The sequence below is a fragment of the Furipterus horrens genome, unplaced genomic scaffold, assembly GCF_987537825.1.
Source record: "Furipterus horrens unplaced genomic scaffold, mFurHor1.1.pri manual_scaffold_13, whole genome shotgun sequence".
Taxonomy (NCBI): Eukaryota; Metazoa; Chordata; class Mammalia; order Chiroptera; family Furipteridae; genus Furipterus; species Furipterus horrens.
Genome location: NW_028327183.1, coordinates 51,547,646 through 51,569,435, shown reverse-complemented (window position 1 = coordinate 51,569,435; position 21,790 = coordinate 51,547,646). Strand labels below are relative to the sequence as shown.

The following is a 21,790-nucleotide window of genomic DNA, read 5'->3' as shown; positions in this document are numbered from 1 at the left end:
AGGGATTTAGTAGAAAACCCAGTCCTTACACATTATGCCAGGAGCCAGGAAGTGATGTTCTGGAGGGAGCAAGAGGGGAAAAGGGAGCATCATGAAGCAACTCCCCTGAGGCACAGGTGTGGGTGGACATGAGAGAGCTGGCCCAGGATGTGAGAAGCCAAGATATCCATCGCCAACATGGGAGTCCGAAGGGGAAGCTCACAGAAATTTCCAGGGGGAAGCTGTTGCCTCTTTGTGGCCACTGCCTCTGTTGGGACACAGCCAGGTGGCTGGTGGTGGGCTTGATGTTGGTTTTGGTCATCAGGGTTCAGTGATTGAGAAGGTGAGATGCACATGGAGCAAGGTGGAGTGAATTGTCTCACGTGTTACATATGGTTTGACAGTTTTTCACAACTGGAGGGGTAGTCTGGTACCAGTCATTGTATCCTGCATGGTTCTTTATTTCACATATTCCAATTTGACAATGCAATTCCCTTTTCCAGCATCTATTTACTTGATCGTGTTGATGACAAGGTCCATGCGTGACACTCCTTCACCTGGATGCCATGTGACCATGTCCATACATTGTTCTTCATGATTGTTTTTTCTACAATTGGAAGATTTTACTTTAATATACATTTTACAACAGAAGTACCAAGTTTCACAAAATCAACTGGAAGATATGGTGACATTTGCTTTAATTCTGCAGGCTAATTTGGGTGAAATAGACTTTTATACAATATTGTTTTCATATCCATAAACATATGTATTTTTGCATTTATTTACATCTTTATGTCCTTTTATGCAGATTTATAATTTTTCCATTGAAAAAGCACATAATATATTTTTGTCATGTACATACCTGAATATCTCTCTTCGAGGCGTACCATGATTTTTGATGCTATCATCAATGGCATCTTGTATAACATCCGTCTTTGGTATTGCTGTGGTATAGGAATGCACTTGATTTCTGTAATCTGCTTTTGTCTCTAGCAACCTTGATAAACTCTCTTAGTAAAGCCCCAGATGTATCTGCACATACTTGTGGATTTTTCTATATATTCAATCACTGACGAACTAAGAAAGCTTTGTTTTCTTTTCCATTTTCATAGCTTTTACTTCTTATTTCCTTTGTAGACTATGACCTGATGCTACTGCATTAGGTGTGATGTTTGCTGAAGTCATCCCCTATCCCATTAAGGAAATTTGCCTTTATTCCTAGTTGACGGTGCATTTTATCATGAAGGCATTTGAAATAACCCACTACTCATTGTTTTATCTCTTTTTTCTTTTCTTTTCCTTTTTTTTTTTTAACTTTTATTAGTATTTATTTTATGCTGAATTTACTCCCGGGCCATAGCTTTTGTTTCTTCAGTTTCTTCTGGGATATCTTTTTCTTCTGTGCCACCTCCTCTTCTGGTTTAGGAAAGATCTGCTCCTTTTCAGTGAGGATCATCTCAATGTGGCAGGGAGAGCTCATGTACGGATTAATCCGCCCGTGAGCTCTGTAAGTTCTGCGTCACATCTTGGGAGCTTTGTTCACCTGGATGTGCTTGATGACCAGAGAATCCACATCTAAACCCTTAAGTTCAGCATTACTCTCTGCGTTTTTCAGCACGTGCAGCAAAAACTCAGCACTCTTTTTGGGCCATCGACCCTGTGTCCAGCCCCACTGTTTGGCCTGGGCACACCTACCAACTCCCCCATTGTATCGACGGAAGGGGACACACTGCTTCTTTAAAGTGACATCTTTCAGATACTTGGTGGCCTTCCGAATGTGCATACCCTTGATGGCTTGGGCAGTTTCACGTGTGTTCTTAAAGTGAACATGAAGATTCAAACCTCTCGATTTGCATGACTTCGTGGGGTTTTCTGGGTCAAGCGAATAGCGAACCATTTTCAGAGGTCACCTCTGGTCACTTTCTGGAAGAGGAAGAGCCTATCACTTTTTTCATTTATTTTATTTTATTGTTGTTCAATTACAGTTGACCCAGTTTTTCCCCCATTGCTCTCTCCTGCCACACCCACACCCACTCCCACAGTCAATCCTCTCCCTGTTGTTCCTATCCATGGATCATTTATACTTGATCCTTGACTAGATGCTCCCCTTCTTTCTCCCATTTTCCCTCTCCTGCCTCCCCTCTGATCGCTGTCTGTTCCTTATTTCCATGACATTGGTTCTATTTTCTCATCTGTTTTGTTCATTAGGTTCCACTTACATATGAGGTCATATGGAATTTGTCTTTCACCACTTGGCTTATTTCTCTTAGCATAATACTATCTAGTTCCATCCATGCTAATTGAATACTCAGAGGCCAGTCAGGAACACAGAAGCCCCACATGTATTTCACCAGTAGGAATTTAATGTAAGGAATGTGTTATGCCAATGTTGGACACAAATGGAGCAGAAAGTGGGACTCTGCCTGAAAGACATGAACCTTCAGATCTAATCCAAGTACACAGTCTGAGTTTTGAAAGTTATATATAATTGAGATACAATTTACATATAATATTATGTTGCTTTCAAGTGTCCAAATTAATGATTTGATTGTAAAGTGCAGATCACAATATGTCTTGTTAACATCCATCACCACATAAAGTTACACACTATTTTCTTGTGGTGAGACCTTTTAAGTGTGCTCTCTTAGCAATTTTCTAATACACCATGCAGTATTATTAACTCTAATATTATAGTTAATGTATTAATACCCACTATTTTTGACCACAGTCACCCTGCTGTACATTATGCTCTCATGATTTCACTATTTTATAACTAGAAGTTTGTGCCTGTGACCACCCTCACCATTTTACTCACACCCCACCCTCTGCCTCTGGCTACCGTCAATCTATTCTCCCTATCTATGATTTTGATTTTTTAAAAAATTTTCAGGTGGCCCTGCCCTGGCAATTACCTGAGGCTCCGCCCCACACAATTTACAGGTGTCTTTTGTAAATAGACCACAATACTAAGACAGGGATAAAAGCATCTCTGCTTAATACACAGAAACAAACCCAGGGAGGCTGCCCCCCCCAAAAAAAAATTTCCACATACACGTGAGATCATATGGTATTTGTATTTCTCTGTCTGACTTACTTCACTTAGCATAATGCCCTCAGGGTCCATCCATGTTGTTGCAAATGCAGGATTTCCTTTTTTGTGGCAGAATAATATTCCATTGTATATATGCCACATATTCTTCACCTTTTTTTTTTTTTTAGGTTTAAAAGTAAAGCATGAGAAGTCAAGCCCTATGATCTTTTATTTACACAAAAATCTATTTTAAAAGGACTGCTTAAAACTTAGGTTTTTCAGCTTTTCTTTTTCCTTGAACATGAAAACTGCTTCCAGTTGAGAAGGATTTAGGGTAATTATTAAATAAACACTCTTTACCTTTCCCCTGCACAAAACCAAAGAGCCAAGTTCCCCATTTTATTTATGGTAAACCAGAGTACTTTCACTCTAAGAATACTGATAACAGATTATTAGATATGTGAGCAGGAACGTATGAGCTGTACAAAGTCATTACAAAAGTCCCAAAAGAAAGGAATACGGTCAGAACGATAGAAAAAGAATGAAACACAAACAAAATAAGAAAAAGCCTGGTATTTACAGCCTCCCTCTGAAATGTGGTCACAGCTCTACTATCAGCATAGAACAAAAGCAGAGACTATTTGTCGATGGGTATCACAGATGAAGCTGATGCCAGCCAGTTTGGGGGGGTGGGGTGTATTAGTTCCAAGAAGGGAGAGGTTCAGTTAGCATCCTGCTCGGATCATAACCATGTCATGGTCTTCCTGCAGTTCTGTTACTAAACATGACACAAAGTAAATGACCCAATGTGGTCGTACGGAAATGAATTGTCTGTCACCACATCTCAGAAGAAAGTGCTCCGAGTGACAGGCACTGGGTCTGGGAAAGCAGAGGTGGATGGATGGTCACGCACTCAGATAAGGGATGTTTGTCTGTGTGAGGTCACAGGAGGGAAGCAGGGCTTTGCAGCCTGGAAGCTTCTGTACTAATGAATCTTCTAGTGCTCAGCTCGTGGTTTGTTTTCTTTCTTTGTTTAACTTCTGATCAATCCTCAATCATGTTTTTCTGTCTTGTAAAAAACTTCCCAGCCTAACCTGACATACATATCGGTGCCAGATTTTATTCTTCCGTTTTTTTGTGGCTGCTGTGATGACTCCCTGAGGAAGTAGAAGATGCAACCTCTGAGGTTTCACTGCCTGCACAGATCCATCCAGATCCCTGGGGTCCTCCTGGTTGGGCTCATTTTCCTGGAGGTGGACATCTGGAGAAGTACCACTTTCCGTCCCACGTCCCGGCTCCCTCTGTTCAACGAGCTGGTCCTGAACTCCTGCCAATGCACCTGCTGCAGCTGCAGAAGTAACAGGATTTACTGCAAAGCCGCTCAGCGCCCTTCCCCTTCTGGTTCCTTCAGCCATTTTGGCTATTGGAGTTTTTTCTTTTTTTTTGGTTGGTCAGATACCTATCCCAGCCACGAATGCTTTTGCCATACATCTGAGTGTCTTCCAGGCGGCTTCCTTCAAAAGCATACATCTGTCTCTCCAAGTTTGCCAGTGCAGCCTCCAGCTCCTGCTTCTAGTTCAAGAGCTTCACCAGCTCCCACCGGGTGTCCGGGTTCTGGGACAGCGGGGTCTCCTTATACATCGCCACACTGGGCTGAGGTGGGCAACACCAGCACCGGGCTGGGGGGCCACCTATTCATTATTGCGGGGCACTTAGATTCCTTCCACACCTTGGCTGTTGTAAGTGATGCTACAGTGAACACAGTGGTGAGTATGTCTTTTCAAGTTAGTGTTTTTATTTCCTCCAAATAAATACCCAGAATTGCTGCATTCTCTGGCAGCTCTATTTTTAATTTTTGAGGAAGTGCCAGTCTGATTTACATAGTGATCCCCAATTTAGATTCTCAGCAACAGTGCATGACAGTTCCTTTTTCTGAACATCCTTGCCAACATTATTTCTTGTCTTTTTTATGATTCCAGCTTGAGATTTGCTAGATCACTCGGGGGTGTGAACTGTGGGGGCACAACCATGAAAATCCTGCTTCCTTTAGTCCTTTGCTTGCACCTTATTAGCAACCCGTGAGGAGTTTGGGGTGGCTGGGGTAGGGCTGGCTACCTTTGGTTCACCTGCTCCCCATTGAGGGGCAGATCCAGGTTTTGTGGAGCCTCATATTTAGACTAATGTTGACATCACAGATTCCACAAAAACCAACATGTGGCACATATGAATTTTTCTGAAATGAGAAAACACATCACATGAAGTAAGAAAAGCTAAAATGCTGAAAACCAAAATATAAGACAATCCAGAAATATGACGGACTATTTTCATTAGTAAAATGGCATTCCCGTCTGGCACACCTGCATGACACATGTTCCTAACAGTTTTTGACTGATAGTCTTCGATTGCCACTTAAGAGGAGAATAATTATGCCATATAGTAATAAATATTCATATAATATTAGTAAGTATTATTGTTATCGGGTCGGCAGCCGTCCGTCTCGAGAGACGATGGTGTAGCTTCTTAAGAGTCTATCTGCACTGCCGAGAATGGCTGTGCAGTCCGACTCGGGAGTGACACGGTATCTGTCTCCTCCCGTGTTGAATCGACATCTTGCGATGACGCTGAAGCTACAGAGCCTGGGCAGGGTAATATGGAGGGTCTGCTGTTGCCCATGCAGCAGACCCCCCCTCTCTTCGCAGCTGAAGGGTCCAAGGGAAAGACGGAGTCGATACAGCTTGGCTTCAGGTGCGCCGCAGGAGTTGCCGGTGTTGACTACAACGTCAAACCGCCTTAGAGACTCCGGCTCCGGATTTTCTGTCGGGGTTTACTCCCTTAGCCTTTCCCCTGAAGAGGTATGCCGCAAGGCAGCGGAGGTTTTTTGGAGTCAGAGTTTTCCTTCTCTGATGTGCCCTGACTGGAAGATCGAACCAGCGACACTTAGCTCGCAGGCCGACGCTCAATCCACTGAGCCAAACCAGCCAGGGTAGTATTATTGTTATAATTTATATTTATATAACATAGATCAGGGATCCCCAATCCCACTGCCACAGACTGGGACGCACAGCAGGAGGTTAGCGGTGGGTGAGCGAAGCTTCATTTGCACTTACAACCGCCTGAGCTCCGCCTCCTGTCCGATCAGCGGGGCATTAGACTCTCACAGGAGCACGAACCCTACTGTGAACTGCGCACGAGGGACCTAGGTCGCGCGCTCCCTAAGAGGATCTAACGCCCGGTGACCTGCGGTGCAGCCGAGGCGGCGATGCTGGCGCCGGGGAGCGGCTGCAAACACAGATGATCCTCAGCAGAGAGGTCGGACCGCACGGAGACCATAACCGATCAAGGGCTTGCAGACTCGTATCAAAACCTTATCAGTGAGGGGCACGTGACAATTACGCTGTATCTGGTGGCGGAATATAAAGCCCTCCCCCACCCCCAGACAGTGGAGAAATCGTCTTCCTTGAAATCAGTACTTGGTGTCAAAGAAGTTGGGGGCCTCTGTTACAGAGAAAAGAAAGAGAATTCAGTATTTTTTTCCCGTGCGCGTGATTGACTTTTTTTTTCTTCTCCTGTAGAGTTCAAGAAACATTTTCAATCACACAACTTGTTACTAGCATGTGTGAACTGGTTCACATCACTGTCATATTTGGGAAAAGGGTTAAGTGCTGTTCTTTCTTAAAAGAGCAGCAGGATTGCAGGTTATTTCCACACGTCCCTGGAGCCCTTGCTGGGGCTTTGGAAAGGGACCCAGCGCGGGAGGGGCCCTGAGGGTGGGGGTCTATGATCTTAAAGTTGGCGAATTCGCTGCTGTGCTGAGGGCCAGCCTCTGGGGTCCCTGCTGAAAGGGGTGAGATATCTCTGCACATGTCCTGTTTTGGGGGGTCTGCGTGCCCTTGCTGCCCACAGACCCTCAGATGCTTGAGAGGACCATGTGTAGCCCATGTCCCCAAAACCCTCAGAGCAAAGGGCTTTAATGCTTAGCTTTCCCCAGGGTTCCACCCTCCACGGGAGTCGGGTTTAAATTCCTTCCCCTCTTTCATCAATTGGTGCTCTAACTAAAATTTCAACTCAGCCTTTCCCAGAACTTTCAGGTGTTCCTGTTGGAGGGTTCCCTTAAGTCACCAGGACCAGCTCTGAACACAATGACCCCTGGGTGACCTCCTTCTCAACTTAAACATCATCTACAAGACGATCACTTTCAGATCCACATCTGAACAAGCCTCTCAAACCACTGGGGGCCTCGGTATAGGTACCTGCATTGTCGGGTTAGGGGAGATGAGGCAGGGTGATTTCTCAGCACCCACCGCATCCCATGGCCTGTGGAGCCCAAGTTCCCCCTCCAGGCCTGGCCAGGGTCTGTCACCCATGGCTTCCTGTTGGGGCGGTCTGGGCCCCATCACACAGCTGTGCACTTCCCTCCCTGACACGGGGACCGGGACCCACTCTGTGCTGTGAGAAGCAGACATGGTGCCCCTGCTGCTGCTGCTGCCTCTGCTGTGGGGAGGTGAGTGGACCATGAGAGGGGGTTGGGCAGGTGGGGGAGGGACAGGAGCTGATGGTCAGTGTCTGTGTCCCCCCAGGGTCCCTGCAGCAGCAGCGAGGGTATGAGATCCGAGTGCAGGAGGGTCTGTGTGTCCATGTGCCCTGCTCCTTCTCCTACTCTTGGAGTTTGTGGTCTCCCTCTAGCCAACGCTACGCCTACTGGTACCGGCGTGGGTACTCCATACATGACTGGGAGATTGTGGCCACAAATGACCCAAAGGGAAAAGTGAAGGAAGACACCAAGGCTAGATTCCTCCTTGCGGATACCAAGACCAATAACTGTTCCCTGAGCATCAGAGACGCCAGGAAGAACGACGCAGGAACCTACATCTTCCATCTGGGGAGAGGAAATGATGTGAAATACACTTACCAGGATAAGGGGCTGAATTTGCATGTGACAGGTACACCAGGGTCGCAGGAGAGGACGCTGAGGTATGGGACCCTGCTTAGAAATAGAACAGGATGCTGGGACACAACTTGATTCAGGTCTTGGGGACAGGGTGGTTGAAAGAGACACAGGAACCAGGGTGAGCTCAGGTCCTGAGGCCCGGGTCTCAGGCAGGGTCACAGTCAGGCTCCCCCTTCCAACCTCAGGTCCCACACACCCCCTCTCTCCTCCGCAGACCTCACACAGAAACCTGACATCCTCATTCCGGAGCCCCTGGAGTCCGGCCGCCGCACGCAGCTGACCTGCAGCCTGCCAGGGTCCTGCGAAGGGGGACGTCCTCTCAGCTTCTCCTGGGTGGGGGATGCTCTGCGCTCTCTGAATTCCAAGACCCTTTATTTCCCCGTGCTCACCTTCACCCCGAGGTCCCAGGACCATGGAACCAAAATCACCTGTCTGGTGAAGCTTGCAGGATCTGGGCTGACCACGCAAAAAACCATCTGGCTCAATGTCTTCTGTGAGTTTTGAAGGGATGGCTGGTTCCCTGGGGGCAGTGGCTTTCCCTGTGTGTGTGTGAGTGTTGTCTGCACAGGAGGCTGAGCTCCCTGAGAACACCCATGCACGGATCTGAGTGCAGGCGGGGAGGGGGCCAGAGGACAGCTATCCCTCCTTCTTGGTTCCCACCGCTCCTCCTTGGGTTGGGATGACTTCCCTCAGCTCCTCCCCTCTGAAGCCGGGTCATGTCTTTCTGTCCCAGACGCCCCACAGAAACTCACCATAGGCATGTCCTTCAGAAATGTCACAGGTAAGAAAGAACCTCAATCTCTGGGGCTGGAATCTGAACCCTGGGACACCACCTAGTTCGAGGTGGGGTGGGAACAGACTACAAATACAATCAGATACAGGAGAGGCAAGGATGAAAATCAATACTCTTCCTATTCCCTTACTTCTTGTGTGCGGGCACCTGCTCCTGTGTTTTCTCTTCTCTCTTCTCTCTCTCTCTCTCTCTCTCCCTGCACTTCTCTCCCCCAGCCCTCAAGATCCTGCAAACCACATCCCTTCCCATCCTGGAGGGCGAGGCGCTGCGGCTGCTCTGTGTGGCTGACAGCAACCCCCCTGCAGTGCTGAGCTGGTTCCGGGGTCCCCCAGCCCTGAACGCCACCCCCATCTCCAGCACCGCGATCCTGGAGCTGCCTCACGTGGGCTCGGGGGACGAAGGAGAGCTCACCTGCCGCGCTCGGCACCCGCTGGGCTCCCAAAGTGTCTCTGTAAACCTCTCTGTGGTCTGTGAGTGTGGGGACCCCTGGGGGCAGGTGTCCTGGGTCCCGGCAGGCAGGGGCTCCGCTGACCTTCTCCTCGCTCCCCGCAGACCCCCCACAGCTGCTGGGACCCGCCTGCTCCTGGGAGGAGGACGAGGGTCTGCGCTGCAACTGCTCCTCCCGAGCCCAGCCGGGCCCCTCGCTGCGCTGGCGGCTGGGGGAGGGGCTGCTGGAGGGGACCCCCAGCGACGGCTCCTACACGGTCACTTCCCGCTCAGCCGGGCCCTGGGTCCACAGCGCCCTGAGCCTCCGCACGGGGCTCGGCGCCGGCCTCAGACTCAGCTGCGAGGCCGGGAACGTCCACGGGGCCCAGAGCGCCTCTGTCCTGCTGCTGTCGCCGCTGCCAGGTCGGGGCCTGCTGGGGACAGAGGCTTAGGGAGAGAGGGTGGGGTCGGAGAGGAGCTGGTACCGGGGAGAGGGGCTGCGGCGGGAAGGACATGATTGCTATGATGAGACCCTCCATTTAGTTTCGGAACAGCACCTACAACCAGTTCTGCAAGGAGGTGGGAAGACGAGACATTGAGTACCATGAGTGCGTGGGCTCATGCCCCTTTTCTCTGCAGGGCAGTCGGCATCCGTGTCGGGAGCGGTTCCTGCGGCTCTTGGAGGTGCTGGTGCCCTGGCCCTGCTGTCGCTGTGTCTGTGTCTCATGTCCTTTCGCATGTGAGCCTGCGTCCCGGGACGTACAGGGAGCTGTGTTCTAGGGGTAAAGGTGGAGGTCCCTGAATCTAGAAAGGCAGAACTGAGGACATACAAAGGAATCTCTTTTGGGGGCAGGATGAGGAAGCAGCTTTACTGAAACAAAACTCTGGTAGACATAAAGTGTACAATTCAATAACTTTTAGTTTAGTCACAGAGTTCTGCACCTACCATCACAATCAATTTTTAGATATTTTCATTAGCACAAAATGAAAAAAAAATCACTTGTCATTTTGCCTTCATCCTTCCTCCAGCCCCAGGCAGCCACTAATGTATTTCCTGTGTCTCTAGATTTGCCTATTCTTGACATTTCATATAAATAGAATCCTATGTACATTGTCTTTTGTGAATGACTCTTCTTTTCACATAGCATAATTTTTTCAAGGTTCATATGTCATTATTTTATTCCTTTTTATTCCCAAATAAGATTCCATGGTATGGATGGGGCACATTTTGTCTGTCTCTTCATTCATAGGAGGACACTTGGGTTGATTCTACTTTGGGGTGGTCCTCAACAACACTGTTATGATCACTCGTGAATCAGTTTCTCCCTGTATAGGGGCCTATCGTGATGTAAGTTTAGTGTTGGCCAAAAATCTAGTCATCCAGGGGATGGAGCACTCACTTGCATGTCAGGAGGTTCTCTGAGTCTGGTTCCAGGGTTTGGATGCTCAGTTTTGTTACCAGGGAGTGGGGGAAGCCTGCCCTCCTGAGACTGAGCCACTGTGGCTTCTGGCTTCTTCCCTTAGAGTGAAAGCCCACAGGAAGCAAGCAGCCGGGAGACCAAAGGGAATGAACGATGAAGGCCCTGTCATGGCTGGAGCCACCTGGGTGAGTGATGAATGAGGATGTCTTCTCCTGCAATGTAGGGAGGGGTCCTGGGCATATTTATTCAGCGAGTCCAGACTGTGCTTCCCAGCATTTCCCTAATCTCACTCTGTGGTCAGCTGGACAGACAGCTGGGAGTTGACTTTTCCTTCATCTCCTGCAGCCCAGGGTCAGCCTCCTGCCCCAGCCCTGCTGGCCACTGAGCCTGCCTCACCTCTATGTCAGGGACAGGCTGCCAGAATGGTCTCTCCAAAACTATTACTTTCTACTCCAGGCATGTTACTTCAGCTCTCCTAACCTCAGTTTCCCTATCTGTAAATGGAAATAATAATAAGAGTATCATTTATACTTGGTGTCTGTGAGGATGAAATGTGAGTAGTGATCTCTCGATATGGTCTAATCATTTGTGGTATTACAATATTTTTAAGTGATGAGCCAATCATTGCGTTCATGAGAAGTGCGTGTGGAGTAAGAGGATCAATGAAGAACTTCCATCAGTCTGATTTCCCCTTGTCTGTTTATTCTTGTCTGACTCTCTTCTCTCCCCTTTACTCAGGGTTCCCAGCAAAATCCCTGGCCAGACAGACCCCCAGACCAACTGTCATTGCCACAGGATGGCTCTCTGGCGAGAGAGGAGCAGGACGTTCAGTACGTGAACTTCACCTTTCACGAGAGGAAGCCGCCGGAGCCTCAGAACAAGGAGGCCACCAGCACCTGCGTGTACTCAGAGATCAAGAAGACCAGCAAACGAGGCATCACTCAGATCTCGGTTTTGGATGGAGACATCACAACCCCTCTGGGGGAAAGCAGTCAGGGACTAATTGGTGAAGCATGAGGAGACCTTGTGAGATATTCACATTAATCACTGGAAGAGCGTCAGCACGCAGAGCAGGAAGAAGAAAGGTAACAAGATTGGAGACACTTGGGCTCAAGTGCAGGCTTCAGCACTTCTTAAAGCATTGTCATCAAATTCACTTCACTTTTCTGTTTCTCAATTTCCCATTCTTAAACACAAATTATACATCCGACTCTAAGTGGCTGTGGATATTAAAGAAATTAAGAACCAAGACAGGACCAGGGCTTGCCTGTCTCTTTTTTTGACCAGAGAGGTCCTGGTGTGAAGTTCTCCTTCAGCCACGTGTGACCAACCATAATAAACATGGTGACAAATTGATGGTGTCATTTCCATCCCAGAACTCTTCACAGGGAAATATATGCCCATCAGTCTGGCATTCAGTTTACGATACAGTATCTTATAGTTTCTCTGGAGCCATCTCTCCTCACCGGGACCTGTCCATTCTCCCAGCAACTCCAGACTCTCGACCCCTTCCCCATCCCATTAACGGTCCCACTGGGATCTTTCCAACAGCCTGTCGCCTGTGAACAAGAGCTGACTGGGTACTTCATCACCAAAAAGGGTTTTTTTCAGAGAAAACAAAAGGCTGTAAGGCAGTCGACGCAGCTTCACTGACCCACGTGCATACTCTAGGCAAGAAAGCAGCAGGTAAGAAGTCCTTTTTATGGAGCGGAAGAGGAAGTTCAGGGGAGGGGCTGTTATGACCATAGAGCTCTGCCGTGACCATAGAGCATTTCCGGTAGGGCTGTCAGCACTACAGACGGTGTGACAGCGCCCCCCACAGGCCTCCCGATTCCTGGCTGGGTTAGTCCTCCGTGGTAAAACGGGACACGCCAGAGCCCTGACGCTGCCTCTCCTACACAAACCTCTTCAGACTCCCTGGCCTGAGACAGTACATCACAGGCATCTTCTCCTGGCACCTCTGTCCTCACCAGCCTTCCCTCGTGGCCTTTGTTCTTTAACCTTCTATGGTGATTCCTACAAAAATGTTAGCAATTTGAGGTCCCCCTCCTGGAGGCCACACCACCTTGCTTTCATCTGACGTACACCAACCTGTCCTTCAAACCTGAGTTCTTGGACAGACTTGGGTTGAGAGGGTGAACTGAAAACTCATACTCTCACACCTCTATATAGTTGATATAATTTACTATTTAAAGAAATCTCCACAACGAAATCACCCAAAAATTCAAGAGCAGTGGTATAGCCTAAGTTGCTATCAATAACCACTTTTGATTGTGAAAACATCAGTCCCCCTTATCTTTGGAAGAGATGTTCCAATACCCGCAGTGTGTACTTGAAACCGCAGATAGTACAGAATCTGATACATGCATGATTTTTTCTACACACATCTCTGATAAAATTTAATTTATATATTAGGCACAGTTAGGGATTAACAGTAATGACTAATAACAAAAGAGAAGAATTATAACAATATACTGTGATGAAGGTTTTGTGAATGTGGTCTCTCCATCTCTCAAAATATCTTCTTGTCCTTTACTTATCATTCTTCCTGTGCTGCTGTAAGATGTCACAATGCCTCTGTGATGAGATGTAGGCAGGTGAATGTTACAGGCATTGTGACATAACACGAGGCTACTATAAAGGTGACTTGAAAAAAAAAAAAAAAAGGTGACTTGAACACAAGTGCCCAGATACTGCCACAGTCCAACTGATAACCTAGTCAGCTTAAGTGACTAACAAGTGGGCAGTGTATACAGAATGGAGACACTGGTCAAAGGGTTCATATTGGCAGGACAGACAGAGGCATAAAGGATTCATCATACTTTTCAGCTCATGGAGAAATTTAAAACATGAGTAATTTAGTTCTGGAAACTTCCATTTAGTACATACAGACTGTGGTTGAACACAGTTAACTGAAACCATGGAAAACACAACTGCAGAGGAGAGGAGATGACGCTACTAAATCCGTTTTTTTCAAAGTTTCTAAGGGTTGTTGCTGAAGTGTGTCCTATAATCATAATAAAAACAACAAGAGCGGGTCCAGCCACAAAATTGACTGCAGTGGGGGAAATGTCTGTGCTGTGGGCACAAGTAGTATGGGCCCAGGTGAGTGCCCCAGTGACACAAAACAAGCACCCATACATAATGACTTATTTCCTGAACTTTTGAAAGTTTTCTTGAGGAAAGAAGTGGACAATTACAGCATGATAGTTGGATGACGTTGGTTTCCACAATCACTATACCAACCCCATTTTTAGGGGGATAAAAAGTTGAATACTGACTTTTGTTTTGGTAATAAATGGTTAAGTCATCTGCTCAAAGACTTCTGGCCAAGATGGAGGCCTAAACAGACACACTGCAGCTCCCTCCACAACTGAGAAGGAATACAACTACCTCAAAATGAAAGAAAACCAGAAGTTCTAAGAAAATTGAGCTGCACCGAAGTCCAACAAACAAAGATATAAAGAAGAAATACTCATTCAGACACGCAGGAGGGGCAGAGCCGAGGTGAAGAGGATGTGGTGTGGTGGTGGTAGCAGTGGTACAGGAGCAGGCCGGCAGAAAGCACAGTCAAACATTTAAAAATGTCGGGAGGAACACCTGGGGAACATTGCCAGCACCAGACCAGACCACACAGCTCACGATCCCAGTGCAAGGGAAAATCAAGCCTCATTGCTTCTGACTGTGCAAACCAGTAGGGATTGGGGCGGAGGAAGAAACTTTCAGTCTTTCAGCAGAGTCCACTTGTTTGGAGGGCCCTTGTGGTCCTGGATAATCTGCAGACCCACCCAATCTGGGAGTGACAAACAGGGTAATGGCTGGAGGGGTGCTAGTCCCATGTAAAGGTGGGCAAGGTGCCTGGAAGGGGGCTGGTGCTGAATTGGGTGCCTTGTTCTCTCTCTGACCCCTCCCCCACATACAGCACCACAGCCTGTACTGACGAATACCTAAGGCTCTGCCCCTTACAATGTAACAGGTGTGACAGCTCTACTTAAGACACAGAGCCAAACAATCACAGGAGCCTGTCAAGATTAGGGGACAGAGAAGTATGGTTCAAAAAGGGGAATAGATCAAAGTTCCAGTGGGGGAACTAAGCGACAAGGAGATAGACAGCCTAACAGATGAGGAAATAGCCAACCTAACAGATTCAGAGTTCAAAACACTGGTGATAAAGATGCTCACAGGCTTGACAGATATGTTTGAGTATGGCAAATGCATAAGAGAAGAAGTGAAGGCTAGGCTAAATTAAACGAAGAAAAATCCACACAAAACCAATGGTGAAGGAAAAAAAAACTGGGATTCAAATCAATGATTTGGAAAATAAGGAATAAAAAAACAGTCAACCAGTACAGAATGAGGAAACAAGAATTGAAAAAAAGTGATGAGAGGCTTAGGAGCCTCTGAGACAACTTTAAACATGCCAACATTCAAATCATAGGGATGCCAGAAGGAGAATAGGAAGAGCAAAAAATTGAAAGCTTATGTGAAAAAATAATGAAGGAAAACTTACCAAATTTGGTGAAGGAAATAGACATAGAAGCCCAGAAAGCACAAGAGTCCCAAACAAGCTGGACCCAAAGAGGACCACACAAGACACATCATAATTAAAATGCCAACCGTGGAGATAAAGAGAGAATCTTAAAAGCAGCAAGAGAAAAGCAGAGAGTTACCTACAAAGGGGTACCCATAAAACTATCAGCTGATTTCTCAAAGGAAACTTTTCAGGCAAGAAGGGACTGGCAAGAAGTATTCAATGTGATGAAAAGCAAGGACCTACCACCAAGATTACTCTATCCAGCAAAGCTATCAGTTAGGATCGTAGGGCGGGTGAAGTTCTTCCTAGACAAGGTGAAGGTAAAAGACTTTATTATCACCAAGCCATTATTGTATGAAATGTTAAAGCGACTTATTTAAGGAAAAGACAATCAAAACTATGAACACTAAAATGACAAGAAACTCACAACTATCAACAACTGAAACTAAAAAATAAAAACAAAATCCAACTAAGCAAACCAGAATAGGAAGAGAATCATAGATATAAGGATCATTTGGAGGGTTATCAGCTGGGAGGGGGAAGGGGGCAAAAATGAGGAAATGATGCAGGGATTAATGCATAATTGATTGGTACAAAATAGACAGGGAGAAGTTAAGAATAGTATAGGAAGAGCTCTGGTACTGTGGCTCAGTGGACTGAGCATCGGCCTGCGATCCACATGTTGCTGGTTCGATTCCCAGTCAGGGCCCATGATTAGGTTGCATGTCAGGTCCCAAGTTGGGGGCGCGAGTGAGAGGCAACCACACAGTGATGTTTCTCTCCCTCTCTTTCTCCTTTCCCTTCTCTCTAAAAATAAAATAAACAAATAAATAAATAAATACTTTTTTTTTTTTAAGGAATAGTACAGGAAAGGGTGAACCCAAAGAACTTATATTCATGAGCCATGGACATGAACTAAGGGTGTGGCATTGCTGGAGGGAAGGGGGCTTTTGGGTAAAGTCCAAAGGAGAAAAAAATTGCGACTACTGTAACACATAATTAATAAAGTATAATTTAAAAAAGGACCCCTGGCTGGTTTGGCTCAGTGGATTGAGCGTCGGCCTGCGAGCTAAGTGTCGCTGGTTCGATCTTCCAGTCAGGGCACATCAGAGAAGGAAAACTCTGACTCCAAAAAACCTCCGCTGCCTTGCGGCATACCTCTTCAGGGGAAAGGCTAAGGGAGTAAACCCCGACAGAAAATCCGGAGCCGGAGTCCCTAAGGCGGTTTGACGTTGTAGTCAACACCGGCAACTCCTGCGGCGCACCTGAAGCCAAGCTGTATCGACTCCGTCTTTCCCTTGGACCCTTCAGCTGCGAAGAGAGGGGGGGTCTGCTGCATGGGCAACAGCAGACCCTCCATATCACCCTGCCCAGGCTCTGTAGCTTCAGCTTCACTGGAGAGGACACTCCAGTGTCATCGCAAGATGTCGATTCAACACGGGAGGAGACAGATACCGTGTCACTCCCGAGTCGGACTGCACAGCCATTCTCGGCGGTGCAGATAGACTCTTAAGAAGCTACACCATCGTCTCTCGAGACGGACGGCTGCCGACGACGAATTTAAAAAAGGAACAACATAAAAATTGACTTTCCTGTTGTATTTAGTGTCTGTGGGAGTGCATAATGGGGGACACAGACAATAATATGTCATTACTGTGTGTGGTGCCAGATGAGTGCTGGGAATATCAGGGAATCACTTCTCAAAGCACGATTTTGTTCTGGCCAGTGCGGCTCCACTGGTTGAGCATCGTCCCATACACCGATAGGTTGTGGTTTTCATTCCTAGTAAAGGCACATATCTAGGCTGTGGGTTTGATACCCGGTTGGGGCACATGTGGGTGGCAGATAATCCATGTTTCTCTCTCACATTGATGCCTTTCTGTCTCCCCTTCTCTGTCCCTTCCCCCCCTCTCTGTCCCTTATTTTCTCTCTAAATTCAATATATAAAAATAAATAAATAATAAAGAATATGAGTGTCTGATGACCATGTTGTGTATTTGAATCTAATACAAAATAATATTCAATGTAAACTATAATCCTTTGGTCTGCAGGATTTCGGTTGGCTCCTCAGTGCATGAACGGTTTCAGGAGCCCCCAGGTCAGACTCCGACCAGGAAGGAAACATGGTGCAGGAGGCCTCTCGTAAAAATAGTGATGGGGGACGTGTAGTAATAAACAGCCTCACAGTTTACTCATCCAAGATTAGCATTAGTAATTTTTTAAGATTTATTTTTATTGTATTTTCTTCCATTACTATTTATCTCCCTTACACCCCCCCTCCCCTTGCAGTCACCACACGGTTGTCCATGTCCATGAGCTTATTTTCCTATTGGCTCAATCCCTCCACCCCTAACCACCGCCCCCCACAGCTGTCACCGGCTCTCCGTCTGTGAGTCTGTCTGTATTTCGCTTCTTAATTCAGTTTGTTCATTAGATTCCACATCTGAGTGAAGTCACATGGTCTTTGTCTTCCTCTGACTGGCTTATTTCCCTTAGCATAAAATTCTCCAGGTCCGTCCACACTGTCACAAAGGGTAATATTTCTTCTTTTTTACAGCCTAGTAGTATTCCATTGTGTAAACGGTCCATAGCTGTTCTGTCCACTCACCTACTGAAGGACATTTGGGCTGCTCCCAATCTTGATGGTTGTAAATAATGCTGCAATGAACATAGGGGTGCTTATAGTCTCTTTTTTATTTTTTTATTTACTGATGTTTAGAAAGAGAGAGAAAGGGAGACAGAAACATCAACGTGAGAGAGAAACATTGTTTGATTGCCTACTGTACACCCTGCAACCGGAGACCTGGCCTGAACCCAGACATGTGTCCTGACCGTAATTGAACCAGCAACCACATGCTTTGCAGGATGACACCTAACCCCCTGAGCCACACCGGCCAGGGCAGGATGCTTATATTTTTGAATTAGTGTTTTGGATTTCTTCGTATAAATTCCCAGAAGTAGTAACGTGGGGTCATATGACAGATTTGTTCTTACTTTTATAGGTATTTCCATACTGCTTTCCTCAGTGTCTGCACCAGTCTGCATTCCCGCCAAAAGTGCACTAGGGTTCCCCTTTCTCCACATCCTCGCCAACACCTGTTGTTTTTTGACTTATTGCTGGTAGCCATTCTGACCAGGGTGAGGTGGTATCTCATTTTGGTTTTAATTTGCATTCCTATGATTCATAACATTGAGCATCTTTTCATATATTTATTGACCATCTTTGAAGAAGCATCTAATCAGGTCCTTTGCCCATTTTTTATTGGATTGTTAGTTTTTTGGTGTTGAGTATTGTAAGTTCTATATTCATTTTGGGTAGTAACCCCTTATCAGGTATATCAGAATATATGTTCTTCCATTCAGGGGGTTGTCTTTCTATTTTGTTGATGGTTTCCTTTGCTGCACAAAACCTTTGAAGTTCAATGTAGTCTCCCATTTGTTAATTTTTCTTGTGTTTCCCTTGCCCAAGGAGATACATCAGATAAAATATTGCTACAAGCAATGTTTCAGATTTTACTGCCTATGTTTTCTTCTAGGATTTTTATGGTTTAGGGTCTAACATTTAAGTTTTTATTCCACTTTGAATTTAATCTTGTATGTGGTGCAAGAAAGTGTCTGGTTTCATTTTTCTACACATATCTGTCCAATTTCACCAACACCATTTATTGAACAAGATATCCTCAGCTCCTTGTATGGACTTGCTGCCTCTCTCAAATACTAATTGACTATAAAGGTGTGGGTTCATTTCTGAGCTCCTAGTCTGTCCCATTGATCTACGTGTCTGTTTTATGCTAGTACCATGCAGTTCTGATTACAATGGCCTAATAGTATAGTTTGATATAAGGTAGTGTGATTTCTCCAAATATGTTCTTTCTCAGGGTCGCTGTGGCTATGCAAGGCCTTTGGTGGTTCCATATAAGATTTTGAGATATTTTTTCTAATTCTATGAAATACTTCATTGGAATGTTGATAGAATTGCATTGAATTAATAGATGGCTTTGGGTAGCATGGACATTGTAATGCTGTTAAATATTCCTATCCATGAACATGATATGTGCTTCCAATTATTTGTATCATCTTTGATTCTTTCTTCAGTGTGTTATAATTTTCTGAGCACAGGTCTTCTACATCCACGGTAAGATTTATTCCTAGGTATTTTATTCTTTTTGGAGCAATTGGGAATGGGATTGTTTTCTTAATTTCCCTACTTGAGAGTTCATTATGGGATATAAAAATGCAACTGTTTCCTGGATATTAATTTTGTATCCTGCTGCCTGTGACTGGCCCTGGGCAACCTGTTTGGAGCTATCAGCATTGCACAGCACGTGGCGCCCTCTTCTGGTCCTGGGTGCGCGCAGAAGGAACCAAGCTGCACACCAAGGCCAGCTTTTACCAGAATCAGGCCCAGCGGAGGGTCAGCTAAAGCCTCAGACCTCCCACAGATGCACCTCTGCCTGCAGGCTTTCTGTTAGACTCAATGACTGAAACAGCCTCCAGCTGTGCTCCTCAGCAGCCTGGGTTAAGCTGCACAGCGTGGGGAGAGAGGAATTCCTGAGACTGGGCCTATTCCTTTGCTTCAGGCTGATGCCGCAATGAGGTGAGTGCTCTGCCGGAGAAAGGTGGCTCCTGCAGTACAGGGAGTGAGTCAGCACGGGAATCCTGGCGTCTTTAATTCAATTCTCTCCTCGGAGCCACCAACCCCAGACTCTCCTCTTGTGGCTCTAGTCCACTCTGCTCTTCTTCTACTGGAGCCCAGAGTAAGTGGCTTCCAACAAAATTTTGAGTGTTGGCCCCTTAAGAGGGTCTCTGAGTCTCTAGATGTCCCTTCTTGGTAGACAGAAACATCACTGCCTTGCACAGCTGGATGTTACTTGGGTTCCTTCCCCAGCTCTGGTGGTCTAGGCTGCGCAGCCCACCTTGGGGTTTAAACCCCACACTTCTCAGGGGGAATTCCCTTCCTACGTCGGCCCCTAAAATATCCCTCCAGAACTTCAGCTGAAGCTCGTTGGAGCCCAGTTTGCCCTCTCGCTCCTGCACTTCCTACCAGTCTGTTACAGAAACAGGGGAGTCCAAAAACAAACCCCAGAGTTTGCCACTGGGAGATAGGGAAAAGGAAGCAGCTTTCAGGATGCCCTTGCATGCCTGGGGCTAGTGGCTGGAAACCTTGTTGCACAAAGATCCGCTTTACTTCCAAGGCTCAGGAAGATGGGAGGGGTCTTGGACAGTGGGCTGGTACGGAAGAAGCAGACAGAGCCTATGTAGGGTTCTGTGAATGGTCAGAACTGTTTGCAACACCCACTGCATGAGAGGATGCAGGGAGGGAGATAAGCAGCTGCAGACATTTTAGCTGGGCTCTGGGGCTGGCTTTCTCTCACTCTCTCTCTGGCCCTGGCTCTGGTGTGCTTCCTCCATGTGGTTATGAGAAGGGGAGGAGATCCATGCGGTTTGCAGGAAGAAGGCAGTTTCCAAGGAGACCGAGAATCCAGGCGGCCCTGCATTGAGAGCTGGAGGGCACCACAGCACAGAAAGGACCTCCCCAATCAGAACTGAATGATTGGCAGCTACTGGTAAAGCTGAACTGTGCCTAGGAAGTAGGGAAACAGTGTTTCTGACTTTCCTAAGACTGGCCAGGTCTGGGAGGGGGAGGCAGAACTATGTGCAAATAAACAATTCTTTTTCTTTTACCAAACTCTGGTATTGAGAGTTATAATTCTGGCGGCGGGCAATCGGGCCCCTAACTAAACAGCTCGTGGGTTCTGTTTCAATCAGAGCAGCCCAGGGGTTCTGTTACAAGTCTCCTTGTGGAGAAATGGTTTCTTCTGTTCATCCCTGGTTATATGGCTTCTCATCATCTAGTGCTCGGTTGGTTATTCAGGATGATTGTCCTAAAATTTAGTGTAATTCTAGTTTGGTTTTGGGAGGTTAGTGTAGCTTCCAGTTACTCTTCTGCCATCTTGGATCTGACCAGGGAAATTCTTTTTTATTCTTAGTTGCCTGTGAGTTTTAACATGAAGGCATTTGAAATCACCCACTGCTCCTTGTTTTATCTCATGATTTAATCAGTCAAGGGCAGATCAGGAAGAGAGATGCCCCACTATGTATTTCAGCTGCAGGAATTTAGTGTAAGGAATTTGCTATGCTGGTTTTTGAGCACAAATGAGGGAGAAAGGATCTCTGCCTGGAAGACTTGGCCCAGCCTGAGTGTTTTTAGTATATATGTACAATTGAGATAGATTCTTGATACATAACATTCCTGCAGCTTCAAGTCCAACTTAAAGGTTTTTTTTTTTTTTTCTTTTTTTTTTTTTTTCTTTTTTTCTTTTTTTTTTTAAATATATTTTATTGATTATGCTGTTACAGTAGTTCCAATTTTTTCCCCTTTACTCCCCTCCACCCAGTATCTCCCTCCCCCAGCATCCCCCCCCAAGTCCATACCCATGGTTCGTAAAAAATAACTATCCCTCCCTCTCAGATATTAAGACCCTTTGTAATCTTGTAAAGGACAATGGGCGAAGGTCTCAAGCTCCTCTAGCTGCTTCAAGCTGGACGTGGTCGTCGTCCTACCTACCCTTGGGTCCAGAAATCCCTAATAAGAGTGGGGGTGTGGAGGGGAGGGTGGCCTTCCCACATGGGGAAGGATCATGCAGACTCCAGGTCA

The 21,790-nt window shown here is 46.5% G+C and overlaps 1 protein-coding gene and 2 pseudogenes across 1 annotated transcript; 1 reads left to right on the top strand and 2 right to left on the bottom strand.

Annotated features, from left to right (window-relative positions):
• Positions 1 to 1,306: 1,306 nt before the first annotated feature.
• Positions 1,307 to 1,912, bottom strand: LOC149995236 (large ribosomal subunit protein uL22 pseudogene; annotated as a pseudogene).
• A 2,153-nt stretch (positions 1,913 to 4,065) lies between these two features.
• On the bottom strand, positions 4,066 to 4,651 carry LOC149995235 (chromatin modification-related protein MEAF6 pseudogene; annotated as a pseudogene).
• A 2,790-nt stretch (positions 4,652 to 7,441) lies between these two features.
• LOC149995234 (sialic acid-binding Ig-like lectin 5) lies at positions 7,442 to 9,920 on the top strand. Its single transcript, XM_090260291.1, has 7 exons — positions 7,442 to 7,511; positions 7,588 to 7,950; positions 8,173 to 8,451; positions 8,692 to 8,739; positions 8,967 to 9,221; positions 9,304 to 9,600; positions 9,817 to 9,920. The coding sequence occupies exons 1-7, from the start codon at positions 7,472 to 7,474 to the stop codon at positions 9,918 to 9,920; spliced, it is 1,386 nt and encodes a 461-aa protein (XP_090116417.1). The 5' UTR covers positions 7,442 to 7,471.
• Positions 9,921 to 21,790: the final 11,870 nt, after the last annotated feature.